General features: G+C 42.9%; 1 protein-coding gene across 2 annotated transcripts in view; it reads left to right on the forward strand.

The window, feature by feature from the left end:
- Positions 1-15,118, forward strand: part of man1a2 (mannosidase, alpha, class 1A, member 2) — a 103,332-nt gene that overhangs the window by 38,450 nt on the left and 49,764 nt on the right. For both annotated transcript variants that reach the window (XM_029530874.1, XM_029530873.1), the window contains one exon: positions 1,889-1,985. In XM_029530874.1, coding sequence (XP_029386734.1) covers positions 1,889-1,985 — 97 coding nt within the window. The remainder of the gene's footprint in view (positions 1-1,888; positions 1,986-15,118) is intronic.

Genomic DNA, 15,118 nt, shown 5'->3' on the forward strand with positions numbered 1-15,118 from the left:
GGTCCAAGAATTTTCCAGGAACTGAAGTTTTCAAAGCTTTCCAGAAGTAAAAGTTCTTTAGTTTTCCACAGCAGGTTAATATTCAGATTCAGCCTGTACACACTGGCACAAGAGGAGAGTATCAGATTTGTGTAACAATACTGGCATGATGTCAAAACTATTTTTGCTGCTGGAGGTGGAGTTGTCATTAGTTTAACACACACAAAAAAAAGGCATGACACTGAATCTACAAAACATGCGACACAGCTGGAAACCTGAGATGCAGGCAGTGTGTTGCATCTGGTGTGTGTCCTCCACAAACTCTCAAAGTCAAAAGTTAAATAAAGATGAAATCCAGAATAAAGCTAAATATTACAACTGCCGTTTGACAGCCGGATGCAGGGAATCGGTACAGACTTAGTAACAAACGTCACTGTCATCATCAAATCAGCAGATGTCAGAAGAATAAGACAGTGACAGACATGACCACATCGACGGTAAACGTTGTCGATGCCGCTTGAACGAGGGGCGGAGGAGGAGGGAAAAGATCGGTCTGCAATTTAAAGTGAGCAGCAGTTGATTCAGTAAAAGCTGGCCCTCTCCACTTGCTCTGCTCTGTCATCTTCTCTGTTTGCCCTGGAGCGCCTCTTCTCAGCGTCGGCCTCCATGTCAGGGCTCATCTCACAATCTCTTGCCCTTTTTTTTTATCCCCCCGCCCCTTCACTCCTCTACTGTCTCCTGCAGCCTTCTTCCAAAGGTCACATGAAGAATCAAATCTTATTTTGCTTTACTTGATAGACAAATTTCTACAGATAGGGGAGTGAGTGAGAGAAAGTGATGTACTAAAGGGAAATATGATGTTGGTTGTGATTATTGTCATATACACATTTGCATGTTCTCGCCATCAAGCATGAAAGGTGTGTGTGTGTGTGTGTGTGTGTGTGTGTGTGTGTGTGTGTGTGTGTGTGTGTGTGTGCTTGTGTGTGCTTGTGCAGTGACATGATCCTGCAGATTAAAGTCTTTGGGGTCATGGCCTCCATTCAGTGCTGCCTAACCATCAGTGATTGTATGTGATGGGGCGGGCTGTGGTGGTCAAAGCTCCTATGAATAAAAGAACACCTGAATCAAGATTTTTTTTTTTTTTTTTTTTTTGGGGGGGGGGGGGGGGGGGGGGGGGGTTGATTAAAGGCTGATAATTAATTATTGATTGCTCATCCTTTCACTGTTATTTGAGATTACTTCTCTTAGAGACAAGTATCTCCTTTTACATTAACATGTACAACATGCACATTAGCTGACTGATCAGTTCATTCCAACACTGCCTTGATGTTTGGGTTTATTTAAAGGTGCTATTTATTATTTCTACGTAGCTAACATTAGCAAAAATAAATTGCTGACCTGCTAGTGTCGAAGAAATTGTGCAAATATCAAACTGTCTCCAGCTGTGGAAAGAAGGTTTATGACAAGAATTGAATCATCACATTAATAGTATTTGTCTCCTTTTACACCGTACTGTCTGTATATTTCTAACTTCTGACATCATCACAATCAACACGTCGTCTACTGTCTCGTTTTTGCTCTTGTCTAATATTACTATTGTTTCATAACTTAAACTTTAAACATTCTGACACAATATTCTTCTTCTAATTATTATGTTTTATATTGCATTTGTTGTTAGTCCCTTAACTGCATAATATGCCAAAATTGTATTACAGAATAATAAATATGGTAGCAGTGGAGAGAAAGAAACTACGCCATTTTAAACCTCATTATCCTCCGGTCTCCATCGATCCACAATGTTGAGATGAAGTCGAACAAGTTTGTGGATTTGTGGCTGAGACGTTACACTGTGAACTTTGGATCTTTATGTAAACTGTTGTGTTTGGTGTTTCGTTTTATGTTCTTTCAGATGATGAAACATGCGTGGGACAGCTACAGACAGTACGGCTGGGGTCATAATGAGCTGAAGCCCCTCGCCAAGAAAGGACATTCCACAAATATCTTTGGTAAGTCAGACAAACCTCCTTTGTCCCACTGCTGACTGTGCCCATTGGCAGTTTACTCACACTGTTGTAAATCGCACATGGCTGCATGCACACACACACACACACACACACACACACACTTGTTTTGCTCGCACTCAGACACACAGACGTGCACACACAAACACAGACGCCCTGCGTTTTTCGCTCATGGACAAGGTTACGTGATAATGCCTCTAGCAGGATGCATATCACTTTGGGGAGAGCGGTTGTGAACAGAAGCACAAGATCAGTGAAACCACAGGCAGACGACACACAACACTGACACAGCAGACGTCACAAAATAACACAATGTTTTTGCGGCATTGCAAACATTTCACTAAACTTTAAATCAGTGGAGCAGTTGTGAGAACACGCTGATACTGTGTCAGTTCAGCTTGTTCTTGTTCCAATGTCAGCGGCACTGGTGCCCTTAATTAAAACAATAGCTTTCTTGAGTTAACAGTATTTAAACCTGAATAAATCTGTCACACTGTGAAGTGTTATTATATGAGATTTTGCATGAGACAGAGGAATTTAAACACATTTTCAGGTCTTAGTCAGGGTCCAGGCTCATGGGAGATTTGCGTTAGCGTAGAGAGAGGTTTTTCTGTCGGCAGTGATCATTTCTCCCACAGAGAGGTCAGTCCAGGTCAGCCTTTTATCATCTGTGATTTGTGTTTTGGAGCCTTTTTCTTTCTCTCTTTATTTCGTCTTCTTTTTTTTTTCCATCCATCTCTGCAGCTGCTGTTCATGATAACAGCGATCACACAGTTTGGGCTACTCTTGTGACGGCAGGAGAATTTTTACACCTTTCTAAGTTTGTCCCAAAGCAATGAAGGTGTTACTGACTTTTAAACACTACTCTAATCAAGTGTTTGAAGAAATGCACACCTTACCCGTAGAGCTTTTTTATGAATGAAAGCTTACTAAATATACAAAATTAATATGCAGACTGAATATCCTTTAACTTGTAAAGTGAGTGTGGACCAGAGGCAGGATTAAAACCTAGCTGTCTTCAGGCTTAACTCAAGTTTTCCTGTCCCACTTTAGGCCAGAGGCGGATGAATTTTGGATTTCAATATACACCCTGGCACAAAGCAGTTTTGTTTTTCACTGTCTTAAGGTCGACTTTTGTACCATGAATTGTGGGTAACTTAAGACTTTGCCAAAACGAAGAGATGGCTGTTTGGATTTCTGCTGGGGTTAATGGATGCTGTTCCTCAATCATGTTTTCTTGGGTTTTGTTATTTGGTGTTACTGCTCAATGCCAATGTTATTCATTGTTACCATGGTAATATTGCTCCTAATTTAATTTAAAATGGTTTGTCTTTGTGTTTGGAAGTGTCTCACTCGCCTGAGATCCATTAAATCCACCTGATGTGAAACAGACCAGACTAAAGTATCTCTGTTGGCCCAGCTTATCGTTTCACGTGGTTTCATGGTGAGGGAATTGTAAACAAAAAGCAGATGTTCTGAATGAGTCTAGTTAATAAAATGGTTGTCAAGACCAACGTGGATGTTTTTAACATCTGTCCGAGGGCGCGTGCTAGCTGATGTTAGCTTCAAGGGTAATGATGTTAACTATTTCTTGGCAACGCTGTTGGATGCTCAGTGACTGATGTTAACATATCCTAGCACTCCTGTGGTCCCAGTCTGATTGTAATGGGCTGTAATTGTAACCGTTTCTTCTGTTGCAGATGAACTAATCTCGCAGCTGGGTAAGAAAATGCAGCGTTAACGGAGCCATATGATAGCCAGCCTTGTCAGAGTCTTTTGGCTCAGTGATTAGAAAACCCCACCAGAGCTTGACAAGCTGAACTTGCCCCCCTGCCTGTAAAAACACCAATGATTTCAGCGGGCAGTCCAGAAAGACCCCAGTTGAACAACATTTTTTCTGTCAAATCACTGCGTCATGGCCCACGCAGCGGACCGTAAACATTCCCAAACACTTTGTCACCCTTTCCAGTGTCGACATCACCAATCACTCAAAAAGATCAGCCCTTTTCTTCCACTCACCCTCACTCGGCCACTCCCTCTGCCTTCCTCTGCTCTCAGGCGGGAGAATGTCGTCTTCAGTGGCATCATAGCTGTCACTGTGGATAAGGAAAGGCGTACAGATGGCACACAGACACGTTTTCTAAAGATATTATTTTAATATGTGCCCACCAGCTGGATGATTGGACCCCGCACATTTGCCCTGTTGTTATTTCATATTTTCATAAATCATCATAAGTGAGACAATCATTTGAATTTCAGGGAATAAATGGCTGAAGAATTAAAGGAAAATATTATGTTAATGTAAAAAAGATGTCAATACATTACATAAAAATTCTGAACGGTCAGTATTCATATTGATGACAAAAATCTTGACTGATGCTCTGTTCCTTGGGTGTCTGTGTCTGTGTGTGTGTGTGTGTGTGTGTGTGTGTGTGTGTGTGTGTGTGTGTGTGTTTGTGTGGGTGGGTGAGTGTGTGAGGATGCATGTTTATGAGGCTTTTGTGTCCAATTGGAATGTTCCGTCTGGCAAATTTGGCCGGAGGCGCCCGTGTTATTTTATGAGCCGCTGCTAAATGGTAGATAGATGCTGTTTGAGTGTTTGTGTGTGCATGTGTGTGACTGTTCATCTGCACTACGTCTTGGTGTGTTTTTCACTGCTTGTGCTTGCGTGCGTTTGTTTGAGTTGCTCGTTGTTCTTGTTGGTGGTGTTATTTCCTCGTGCTTCGTCTGTAATGTGTACGACGAGCCCGTCTATCTGCTTGTTATTTGCCACAGGGTGGCCAGCAAAACACGAGCGAGTTACCAGGCGAAGAATCAAACCTCAGACGCTTCACAAGAAACACTTCCATTATTGATGAGGTGTATTCTGTCTTCCTACAGAACTTGGCTGTATCGATTTTGTGTGCGTGTGTGGGTGCGTGTGTGTGTGTGTGTGTGTGTGTGTGTGTGTGTGTGTGTGTGTGTGAGAGAGAGAGAGAGAGAGAGACACAATAGTACAGAGGAAAAAGCCGTAAATTGAAGATGCAGCAGTTGCTCTTGTTGCTGTGTTGCTGTAGCTGTCAAGAGCATTTACATTTTGTAGCAAAGGGACACACACATGGACAAAGACGGGGTAATTGAATGGAAACGGGGCTTGATGATCGACTTTGGAACTGTGGATTTAAATCACTTTGATGTTTTGTCATTTAAAATGAACCCTCCCTTCTCTACGCTTTGATAGAAAAGCCAATCCGAGACGACAAATATTGTACTCATTATGCCCGGAGACACGGGAGCTGAAGGAAAATCTAGAAATGATTCCCTCTTCTCACCGAGTTGGTTCAGTACAATCCTGTGTCAGGCGAGAGCTCCCTTGCCTGATGCAGTCATTACAATAGTTTGCACACAGTTTGCCTAATTTAAACTTGCCATCCACACAGTTGTTAAATAGACAAAAGCTAAAGCTGTTTGTGATCTCTCTGCACCTTCCAGCTCAGTCTGGATCTTCCCAGAGAGCACAGAATGGTAACAAGAGGACTTGGTCTTTCATTGTGGCACCAGGCTCAGATAAACTTCAGTTCACTGCCTGACACCCCCCCCTGCTCCATGGAGAATGAGGAGAGCTGATTTTGAGAGCAGATACAAACATGGCCTTTGTCTCGAGGGTAAGCGGTTCAAGCTAGAATAACGCATGGTGTTGTAAAAGAAACACGGTTCAGACTGGGTTAAGACAAAGCGCAATGTCAGACACAGCCAGCGTGTCGTCTTCGGCTCATGCAACAAAGATCCAGTGCTGACATGGATTCAGCAAAGATTGCAGCTCATTTTAAAACACTCTGAGTTGATAAAGTCAAAAACAGTTCTTCAAACTGTTCCCTTGTACTGTCAGTTTCAGAAATAGAAGTTATAAACAAAGAAATAGCTGATCAAAAGAACATGAAAGGGCCCATATTTTCCATTTACTGTGAAGTGTTGATATCCATATGAAGATATATTTGTACTTTTAAGAACCAAAAACCATTTTAATGTAGTTTTATGTCTCCCCTCTGAGGTTTCTCTTCGGAGCTCAGGTAATAAAACCGAGCCAATCAGAAGAGAAGATCTGAGTCTCTGAGACCTTTGATACTTTTGCAGTATGAATATAGAAACTAGACCTGATTTATGATCAAAGGCCGATTGGAAATCGGTTTTTATAAAACATGGGACCTTTAAATATGAACTATTTTTACAGCCAAATAGTCATTCAGTCTAATGAGATGAATTGGTTGGATCGGAGGCGTTATGTGATTTAATGATGCCACTCGGACAGTTTTTCATTTCCTCGTAATGTTTAATCGACTACATGAATAATCAAATATTGGGGACAATGATCAGAGGATTAGTGTTATTTTCAGGCCTAATCAATTACTCCTGTTGCTTTGATCACAGTTCCTCTCTCCTCATTAATGAAACTGCTGTTGCTCTGTCTGCCCCCACTCCCACTCGCACACACAAGGTAACGATTCCCAGGGGTAATTGTATGAAGGCCATCAGCTGCCATTGATTCAGGCTGGTTTGACCCCAGTCGAGGTTACGGGCCAGGCGACGTAACGGCCAGGCTTCACCGGCAGATGAAGTGGCTTTGTTTACTCGACGTGGACAGCTCAGACTCTGATCTTTAAACACACTCCTTGGTGTTTCCTGGAAAATGATCTCAGGGGGATGTGGGTCAGTTTACACCGATCAGGATTTCATTGTGAGTATAAGTCCACATTGGTGTCCTCGTCTCCCTCAGGGGTGGGAGCAGTTTACAAACAAAAGCCTCCTCCCCGTTCTCTCTGCTGGACTCATCCAGGCAATAACCGTTTTGATGCTGGATATACTTTACAAAGTTCAACGAGATGATTAATCAACATAACATTAAAAAGCACACACTTTTATCAATCAGTTAAAGTGTAATTAGTCATGCAGTCTGTCCTTTATAACAGAGGCTCTGGAGTCTACTGTTGGATTTGTGACATTGGGTGACGTGATTGGAGTCACTTCATGGGATGTAATCTTGTCAACCACGTACAGGACAACTGGTGGTGGTCAGTCAGAGACCTGCCCCCCCCATACTCCACCCTGCAACTGTGACTTTTAATCCTTTATTGGTCTCCCAGAGAGCTCTCTGTCTGATGATTTTAATCTAAAAGTACAAGTGGAGAATCTCTCCATTTCTAGGCACATGGCTCTCTCCCACCGGCAGTTTGACATGCTCACAGTAAATCGTATCTTAGACCGCCTCAGGCATGCAGTAGCTGGAGGCCTGTTTGCTAGGAGTAAATGGATGATGATGCAAAACTGGGGTGAAGTTTGGACACCTGTCCCTTCTGTCAAAAGTAATGCTCGAGAGAGAGTGTGCTCATTATTCATGGAGCTGGCTTTATCCATTACAGGATTACTTTGGCTGTTTGTGCATCATGTTGCTCATATACACAATCTGTCATCTTACACTTGCAATTTACAAGTTAGAAGTAGCACAGAGAAGCAGTCCGAAGTTGACTGCCTTTGGCCTTTAGCTGCTGTTGCACAAATTTATGTAACTTACTTCAGTTTTGTTAACTTGCCTCTAAAGGAGCTGTTTGTAAGTTTTTCTACTGCTGAAGCGTCATTGATAGGATTAACATCCCTTTACTTGGCATTTGGAGAGAAATGTCTTGAATTCAGGATCAAATTTCACTCCTTTTATTCACAAAGAACCGCTCTCAGAGTTAGTAGAATCACTGTTACCCCTTTTTATGTCCCCTCTTCGACTGAAGCGTGCCAGCCTGCTAGCTTCGACCTTCCTCGTCCCTTTCCCGCTGCAATCTGCCCCGAAAACCTAAAGCAGCTCATGCCAAGTGACGATCAGCAATACACCTGCAGAGGCAAGAAACCAAGCCTGAGGTCTTAAACTTATGAGGAAAATGAAAAAACTAATTTAGAATAGCAGCATCATCGCATATAAGTCAATACAATGACTTTTTTTTTTCTTTGCCTTGTTTCCATTTTGTTACTGCTCTGAGTGACTCTAGACCACCTTGCTCTAAAACTGTTGTTCTGGAAAAGTGTGGGACTCAGCTCAGCATAGAATTAGTTTGAGGAAAGGCCTCATCCAAAACCCCATAAAGCCACAATACCACATCCAATGCTGCTTTGATTTCCAGCTTTTCTAATCAATAACACCCAATCCAGTATCCACTGAGGAGGCTAAGGTTTTGGAGAGATATTGGATATTTATTCCCTCTGGCGATATCCCTGAAGGGTTCATGTGGATGCTGTGATAACCATGAAGTACATGCTTGCTCACGGCTATGCAGCTTTACCCCCCCCCCCCCCCCACACACACACACACACACACACACACACACACACACACACTTCCAGAATCTAGGTCAAGTCTTCATGTGATTGACTCCCAGGGCGAAACAGTGTGTTGTATCCTGGAAAGAGGGCAACAGTGGCACCATGGAAATACACCAGTGGCTGAAGAATAATGACTCCGGCACAGAAGAGGGAATCATCAGATCAGTTCAAGTCAGACAATCCAGAATTCAGGATCAAGGCCATATGATGTGGACTGACCATGGAATTAAACTGACTAAAAAATTAAGAAAAAGTGTTGTGTCCACTGGACTGAATCCAAACTTAATTTCAAGTTGGTTAATTTAGTACAGAATGTGCATTATAACCATCTTCTCTGCTGCTCAGCTCGACGGCACCCCAACAGGATGATAATAATCACAATCCCCTGACTGTCCTCCAGTCTGGTCACGTCTTGGTAATTTTTATGGCTTCAGTTAGTTACAGAGTTTGTTTTTTTTTTTGTTTGTTTGTTTTTTGTCTTTGAGGTGGACTTTTTCTGTTTTTCTGTCTGAAGACATTAAAATATAAATCAGCCTTTTCAGTCATTGTTCTGAAGCACAGTGAAGGAAGATGAAGAAAAAGACCCGATGAGATCTGGGAGAATGATTTGCATTTAACGCACTTATTACAGTGGAGAAAATGAGGGAGGGAGGAAAAATTGAGAGAAAATTCAGATTTGCTTATTTACAAATCGGCAGTGCAGAAGTTCAGAAGAATGAGTACCAATCTCCAGCTCCAGGAAGTGAACCCTTATTGGGGGGTGGGCAAAACGTGCTCCTCTTTGTGCGGCGTCAGGATGGATTGATTGCAAGGCAAGATATTGAACATCTTGCAGACAGTTATCTTTAAGTACTTCCCGTGTGATTATCTGAAGCCTTATGAACGAAGCACGCTCTCAGCTGAAGGCACTTTCCTGTTCCATTACATTTATTTTATATTTCTACATTTTTTTTGTCATACTTGATACCAGAAAGATCCCTCCCCTCCCCCATGTTGAGTTGGGTAAAGTCCGTTAGAGTTAGTTAGCAATAGATTCTGATTGGTAAAAGATGTTCTGGATTTGAATATGATAAATTTGCAGTCAGACGAAGAAGCCAATTGAAGCCATCCCTGAATCCTGATTATTGGACAACGTTACATTTTACAGATGTCCCCTAAACACCTCACATCAAGATGATCAAAAAATGCTGCAGTTTATAATGTCCCACATTCCTCACATTCAGGTAGTTTGCACGTCTCTGTGTTTTTGTAGCTGTTCAAGGAAACAGCAGGTTTTAGTCAGGGATGTTTGGTTGATGAATCTGTACTCCACGCCATCGTTTATATATTTATGAGCTCGCAGCTCGTCTCTTTACAAATGTACACTAATGTCACGGCTAATATTGACTGAAAGAATGAAATTATTTCTCCAGTTGGATGAGAGAAAAAGCAACGTGTTGCCAAACTGAAAGCAATAAGGTGTTCAAGAGAATCAGGCGTCTCGTGCACATCTTCTCTTCAGCCCAACATGAGCCTGCTGTCTTGATAGCTGTAGCAGAATGGGGGGAGGCAGTTGTTGGTTGGGAGGTCTCACTGATGATCTTTTTGTAATGATTGCCTGAGGACTTAAAAATGCTTTCTTTTGTCAGAGGTGGAGGAGGATCAGAGATCAGAGGTTGGGGGAAGTGGGAGGCCACATTGATGATGATGGAAGATTTCCTTGGAAGGAAAGGATTCTTGAAATAAGGGCTTTTTTTTTTTTTTTTCTTCCCCAGGCATGTATCAACAACTTCTTTTTTTTTTTTTATAGTTGCTGTGCTGTGTGTGTGTTTGTTTACTCCTTTTATTCCTGGCGATTGTTGTTGTGATCCAATTTCAGGATGATCAGTTACTGACTGAAATGCTCCAAGATAAATGATTTATGAATTTGGGCTGTATAAATAAAAAACTGGGCTCTTAAATAACTTCAGTTGCATAAAATCAACCCCCAGTGAAAGGCTCTTAAAGGTGCATTTTATGACGGCGTACATAATATTAGGACGCCTCAGATGTGGCGCTAAAGGAGCAGCTAGTTGGCTCCATTGCTATGGTATAGTGAAGCAGCACTGAGAGAAAAAGCACACTGATGAAATCCCAGAACTCTGAGTCTGTAAATGTAGTGTCCCATTAGGCTAATTAGGCCCATATTATCAGAAACCCACACCACTGTGAGTCGCAGACAGTTAAGGGACTTTTATGCTGTTTGTAATGTTATGTATAAAGCCAGCCCAGGCCTGATCTGCCCCCACCCCTCTTGATAAGCGAAGCGACTATATCTTTTCTGACTGTGCAGACTTTGGGCTGCACATTTTCAGCTCAAATGAGACAGAAAAGAATTGAATTCACCCCCCCCCCCTCCCAGTTCCTTTTAGATTAAACTTTCAGCAGGGTTGCTGGTGCCAATTTGGACAGCAGGAACCAGGAGGATTTGCCTGCTGCTGAGTCCAGCAAGAATGTGCATAAGCCCCTTAAACAGAGTAAAAAATAAATTCATTAATTAAAAGAGTGAAATTTCATGAAAAACATTGCCTTACAAGTTCGTACCTTCAGGCTTTAGTTTTGCTAACGTCACCGCAATGCACAATGCAGCTCTGCGTATCACTGGAGAGGTTAGAGTTCCTGTTAATATCGCTATCTCTAACCTGTTAGCACCTCACAGGAGCTTCGGCTCCGGGGGAGGCTCTCTTGTTCACCTGTCTGGTCCTCCTACCTGCCTACCTGTTTATTTTATCAATGTGGAGATTCAGCGTTATATTAAAATCATGTCATGCTACTGGTTTCATACACATACACATGAATCAATGGAAATATATAATGTTCATTCAAATATCCATCTCATATAAGCTGGTGTTTAAATTCAACTAATGCAATACAAGTGTAATGCAGATTTGTTTGTACTTTTTGTGAGTTGTTGCAACACTGTGACCTAAAACGGATTGTGAGAGGGTTGAGGCTGAGCAGGAAACACAAACAGTGAGGTGAATTTGAGGGTGAGAATGACAGACAGGAAGGGAGCAGGAAAACACACCATTGTGATGTGGGGAAGGTGGGAAATGAAGCAGAACAGCATCAGACCGGCAGACGGTGTGTTTTCCAATGACCAGCTGATGTAATTAGCTCTCACTCAGAGAGCCCTGTGTACGTACATACTATTGGATTTTCAGGGATTTGCTGACCTTTCTTAGGATAAGCTGGCAATAGCATGAAACTCCATCCCTTCCCTTCTGCTCGGTCTTGAACAACTTTCACTGTTTCTCCCAAAGGATCTCTACCTAATTACTCTTTCTATAAATCTGTCTGCTACGTAGACCTGCTTCTACATCAGGCAGGGACGGTCATGATGCACTCTTCGTTGAGATGAACCTTTGATGCTTCACACAAACGAGTATTTTAAACACTCTTCTTCTTTTCCTTATTTTGTTTGTCCACACCAGAGGATGTTATTAAATGACTCTACAGTAGAAGCCTGTGCCAGCAGAGACCTTTGGCACTGGGCTTCGGGTTTAGTCAGGGCCTCGTGTAGAGGGGAAGGCTTGGTCTGAACAGTAACCCTCTAAGGCAGGAAACAAAACACAGCAGATGTTTGAGTCGGGAGCCAAAATAAGTTGGTAACCAGTTGTCCACCAGCAGCCAGCCTGATATCAATTAGCCCGGGGAGTTGGACTGGCTTTATCCATCACTGCTGGGCTCATTACAAACCACAGAGTTAGAGGACTTGGGGTTGATGCCTGCAGTACAATTTGTTTTTACGAAATTGTGCAGCAGCCTGTGACAGTTGTGTGTAGATAATCTCTAACCTGACCAACAACATCATGGTGGGACAAAGAGGCTACAAAGTAATAATCACTTTCTGCATAACTTGTTCCCTCGACTATTAATAACAATAATTAACCTTTGGGAGCAAAGTTTAGGAGGCCGACAATTTTATCAAATTATAGCTAATGTTGGCTGAGAAGCTGTGGAAAAAAAAAAAAAAAGAAAGAAAGTCAGTATTTGAGCAGCAGACGTTTACAGTAATCTGTACCACTAACTGAGTTGGCAGTGGATGTTAATCCTCAAAATCCAGATGTTTTCTTCAACTACTGCTTTGTTAACCATGTTTAAGAGTTCAGCTTCTTCGCTTGCTTTAGGTTGAGACCAACTGGGTTGTCTTTAATTTACTTTAATTTAATAATCACCCATTCCTGAGGTGAAGATAATTAAATTTTTACAACCGTGAAAATTGCACAAAAAACTAAAAACAGCAGAATGATCATCTTGATGCCTCTGGATTAAGCTCAGATGTGGTATCCACAGCTGAATTAGACAGTAATGCTCTGTTTTTCCCGCTCATCAGTGCAGTTACAGGCGTGTTGATGTTGATTTGAATGTTGATATTGGGAGTGAGGGATTGCAGGCCACAGGCTAAACAGCGATGTGGGGCCGGTGCAGATGGTTGTGTTGAGGGATGTCAGAAATGAGGCTGAGATGGAGGAGGATAAAAAAAAAAAAAGTCAGAGAAGGTGCTGCTTGGCAAATAGAACTTCCAGCCACTCAGCACCATCACCACACCTTCCGCCATCCTCTTTCTTCCTCTTCACATCCTTTCTGACCCATCCAACACATCCACTCACACACCTGAGCTCGCCATCATCTCCAACTCCCCCTTTGCTGACACTCTACAAGACAGAGAAGTGAGAGGCTGAATAATGTTGTCACGTTCTCCTGCCGCCTGTGAGTTCTTACCAGGGAGAAGAGTCGTCTAATGAAACTGGGTCAGGGACCAAGACAAGGAGCGAGAGCATTTGAGATTGTGATAGATGGAGAGTAGAAGTTGGAGAGTCTGAGAGAGTTCGACTGCGCGGTGTGCATCCAATCAAAGGAAAAGAGATTGTACACATAAGAGAATTTTCATCAGAGCCTGTCTGTGTGTGCACGAGGCTGTGGAGATAATTCCCCAATAAATAAACCTCATCCTGGCCAATTTGTCTCAGATAAGCAGCGCCTGGCAACCCTAAACTTACCTCCTGGAAGCGCCGGTTCAGCTTTCCTTGGGCATTGTATGAAAGGCTGCAAAGCGCTCAGATGTTGGGAGGGCGGTGGAAACCGACAGTGACAGTCACAGCGCAAGGTACCAAGAAGGACTAAGAAACAAAACGAGCAGAGATATGAATACAGACTGCAGGTAAAGGCAGGATTGGGCCAGATTAACGGAGGGAAAAAAAGGAGATTATTGAGAGCAGAACGGAAAATGAATGGGCAACAGAAGGTTAAAGAAGTATCCTTGTATCGGGGGTTTGAATGGAGGGATCAGAGAAAGATTAGGAAAAGCACAAGCATGACAGTGATGGATGAGAACAAACAGATGGTTAGTATGAAGAAGGAGGGAAGGATGAAAAGATGGAGGGTGTGATGGAGCAGAAAGGAGATGGAGGGGGAGTTTAGAGTGTTATCACAAGGTTATAAGCAAGCATCAATGTGAGCTGAATGTCTCAAAGTTGGTAAAACAGACACCAGAGTCAGAGAAAGACAAGCAAACTGCAAATTCCAAACTTCTTTTACTTTGAACCGATGAATGACAGCCAGTGGGTGAGTTGATAAAGGTCACAACTTTATAACATCTTAAAATATCCTCAAATCCAAATTAGAATTATCACAGTTTCTGATCATCACTGGGCTGCACCATGTTGACCCCCCGAGGCTGGGGGGGTCAGAGTTTTAATCACCAGATGGTGGTTAGTTTTCCAAACCCTGTATATCAGTTTTACCACCAAGCTGCCCCTCAAACCATGATGCTCAGACTCGACTCGCACAGTCTGTTTTAATCAATTACATAAAAATCATAGTTTAGTTCTATCTCTATTGGTTGTTAGGTTTTCATCATAGGTATTTTTTTTTCCTTAGGAGCCTAAGGGAGTGTCTGTCAACAGTTGTAGTTCTGTAGTATCTTCGTCAGGAACAAGGAAGGAAGCAAACCATGTAGATGAAAGGAATATTCTCTGACTGGAGGACTTCGACAGGCCTCACACGGCTGCGACTGCCTGCAGCGGACCTGTAGGTGACGACAGGGACAGAAGGGAGGGAGATAGGGGTTTTGTGGTGCAGCAGAGCCCCTCTGCTGCACCAACAGTCGGGCCAATCTGTCAAGATCCGGCAGGCGGCCAGGGCATCTTGCTATCAGTCAGGCGGGCACGGGCCTGTCCGGCTGCAGTGTATTTTTAGAGTGATTTAGCAGTTCCTGTCTATAATGATAATAATGCTGCAGTTCCTGCATACAGCCAGACGCTCTGCTCTGCCTTTGCATGGAGCCTCAGATAAGAGGGGGTGGCGAGGAGGCTCAGGGATTTCGGCAGAACTCACTGCTGCTGATATGAAATGAAGAATTTAAAGGGCAGTGACACTGATTTTTACCACTGAAATATGTCGGTAATTTATGTGCACCAGGCTGAACCCAACGCAGAATCTGAAGAGATCCTGAAACACCTTGCTGCATTATTTTACATATTAATGAGGAGATTTCCTTGAATCTGCTTTGAGGCTTTAACTCTTAGAGATATGTGGTGGTTTGTTTTATCAGATGTCAGCATGTTGACAACAACTAACTGACTGAAGAAGTTTTTCTGTTTCTATGAACTGAACCCAGCTCTGCTTTTACTGCAGCACCACGTTCTCACCTGGAGTCAGAGCGTCACGGATGGGATGGGGGGTGCAATCCCAGCTGGCAAGGGTGGGGCCCACTGGAAAGGTCGCCAGCCCGTCACTGGGCTGACACACTG

The sequence above is a fragment of the Echeneis naucrates genome, chromosome 21 (genome assembly GCF_900963305.1).
Source record: "Echeneis naucrates chromosome 21, fEcheNa1.1, whole genome shotgun sequence".
Taxonomy (NCBI): Eukaryota; Metazoa; Chordata; class Actinopteri; order Carangiformes; family Echeneidae; genus Echeneis; species Echeneis naucrates.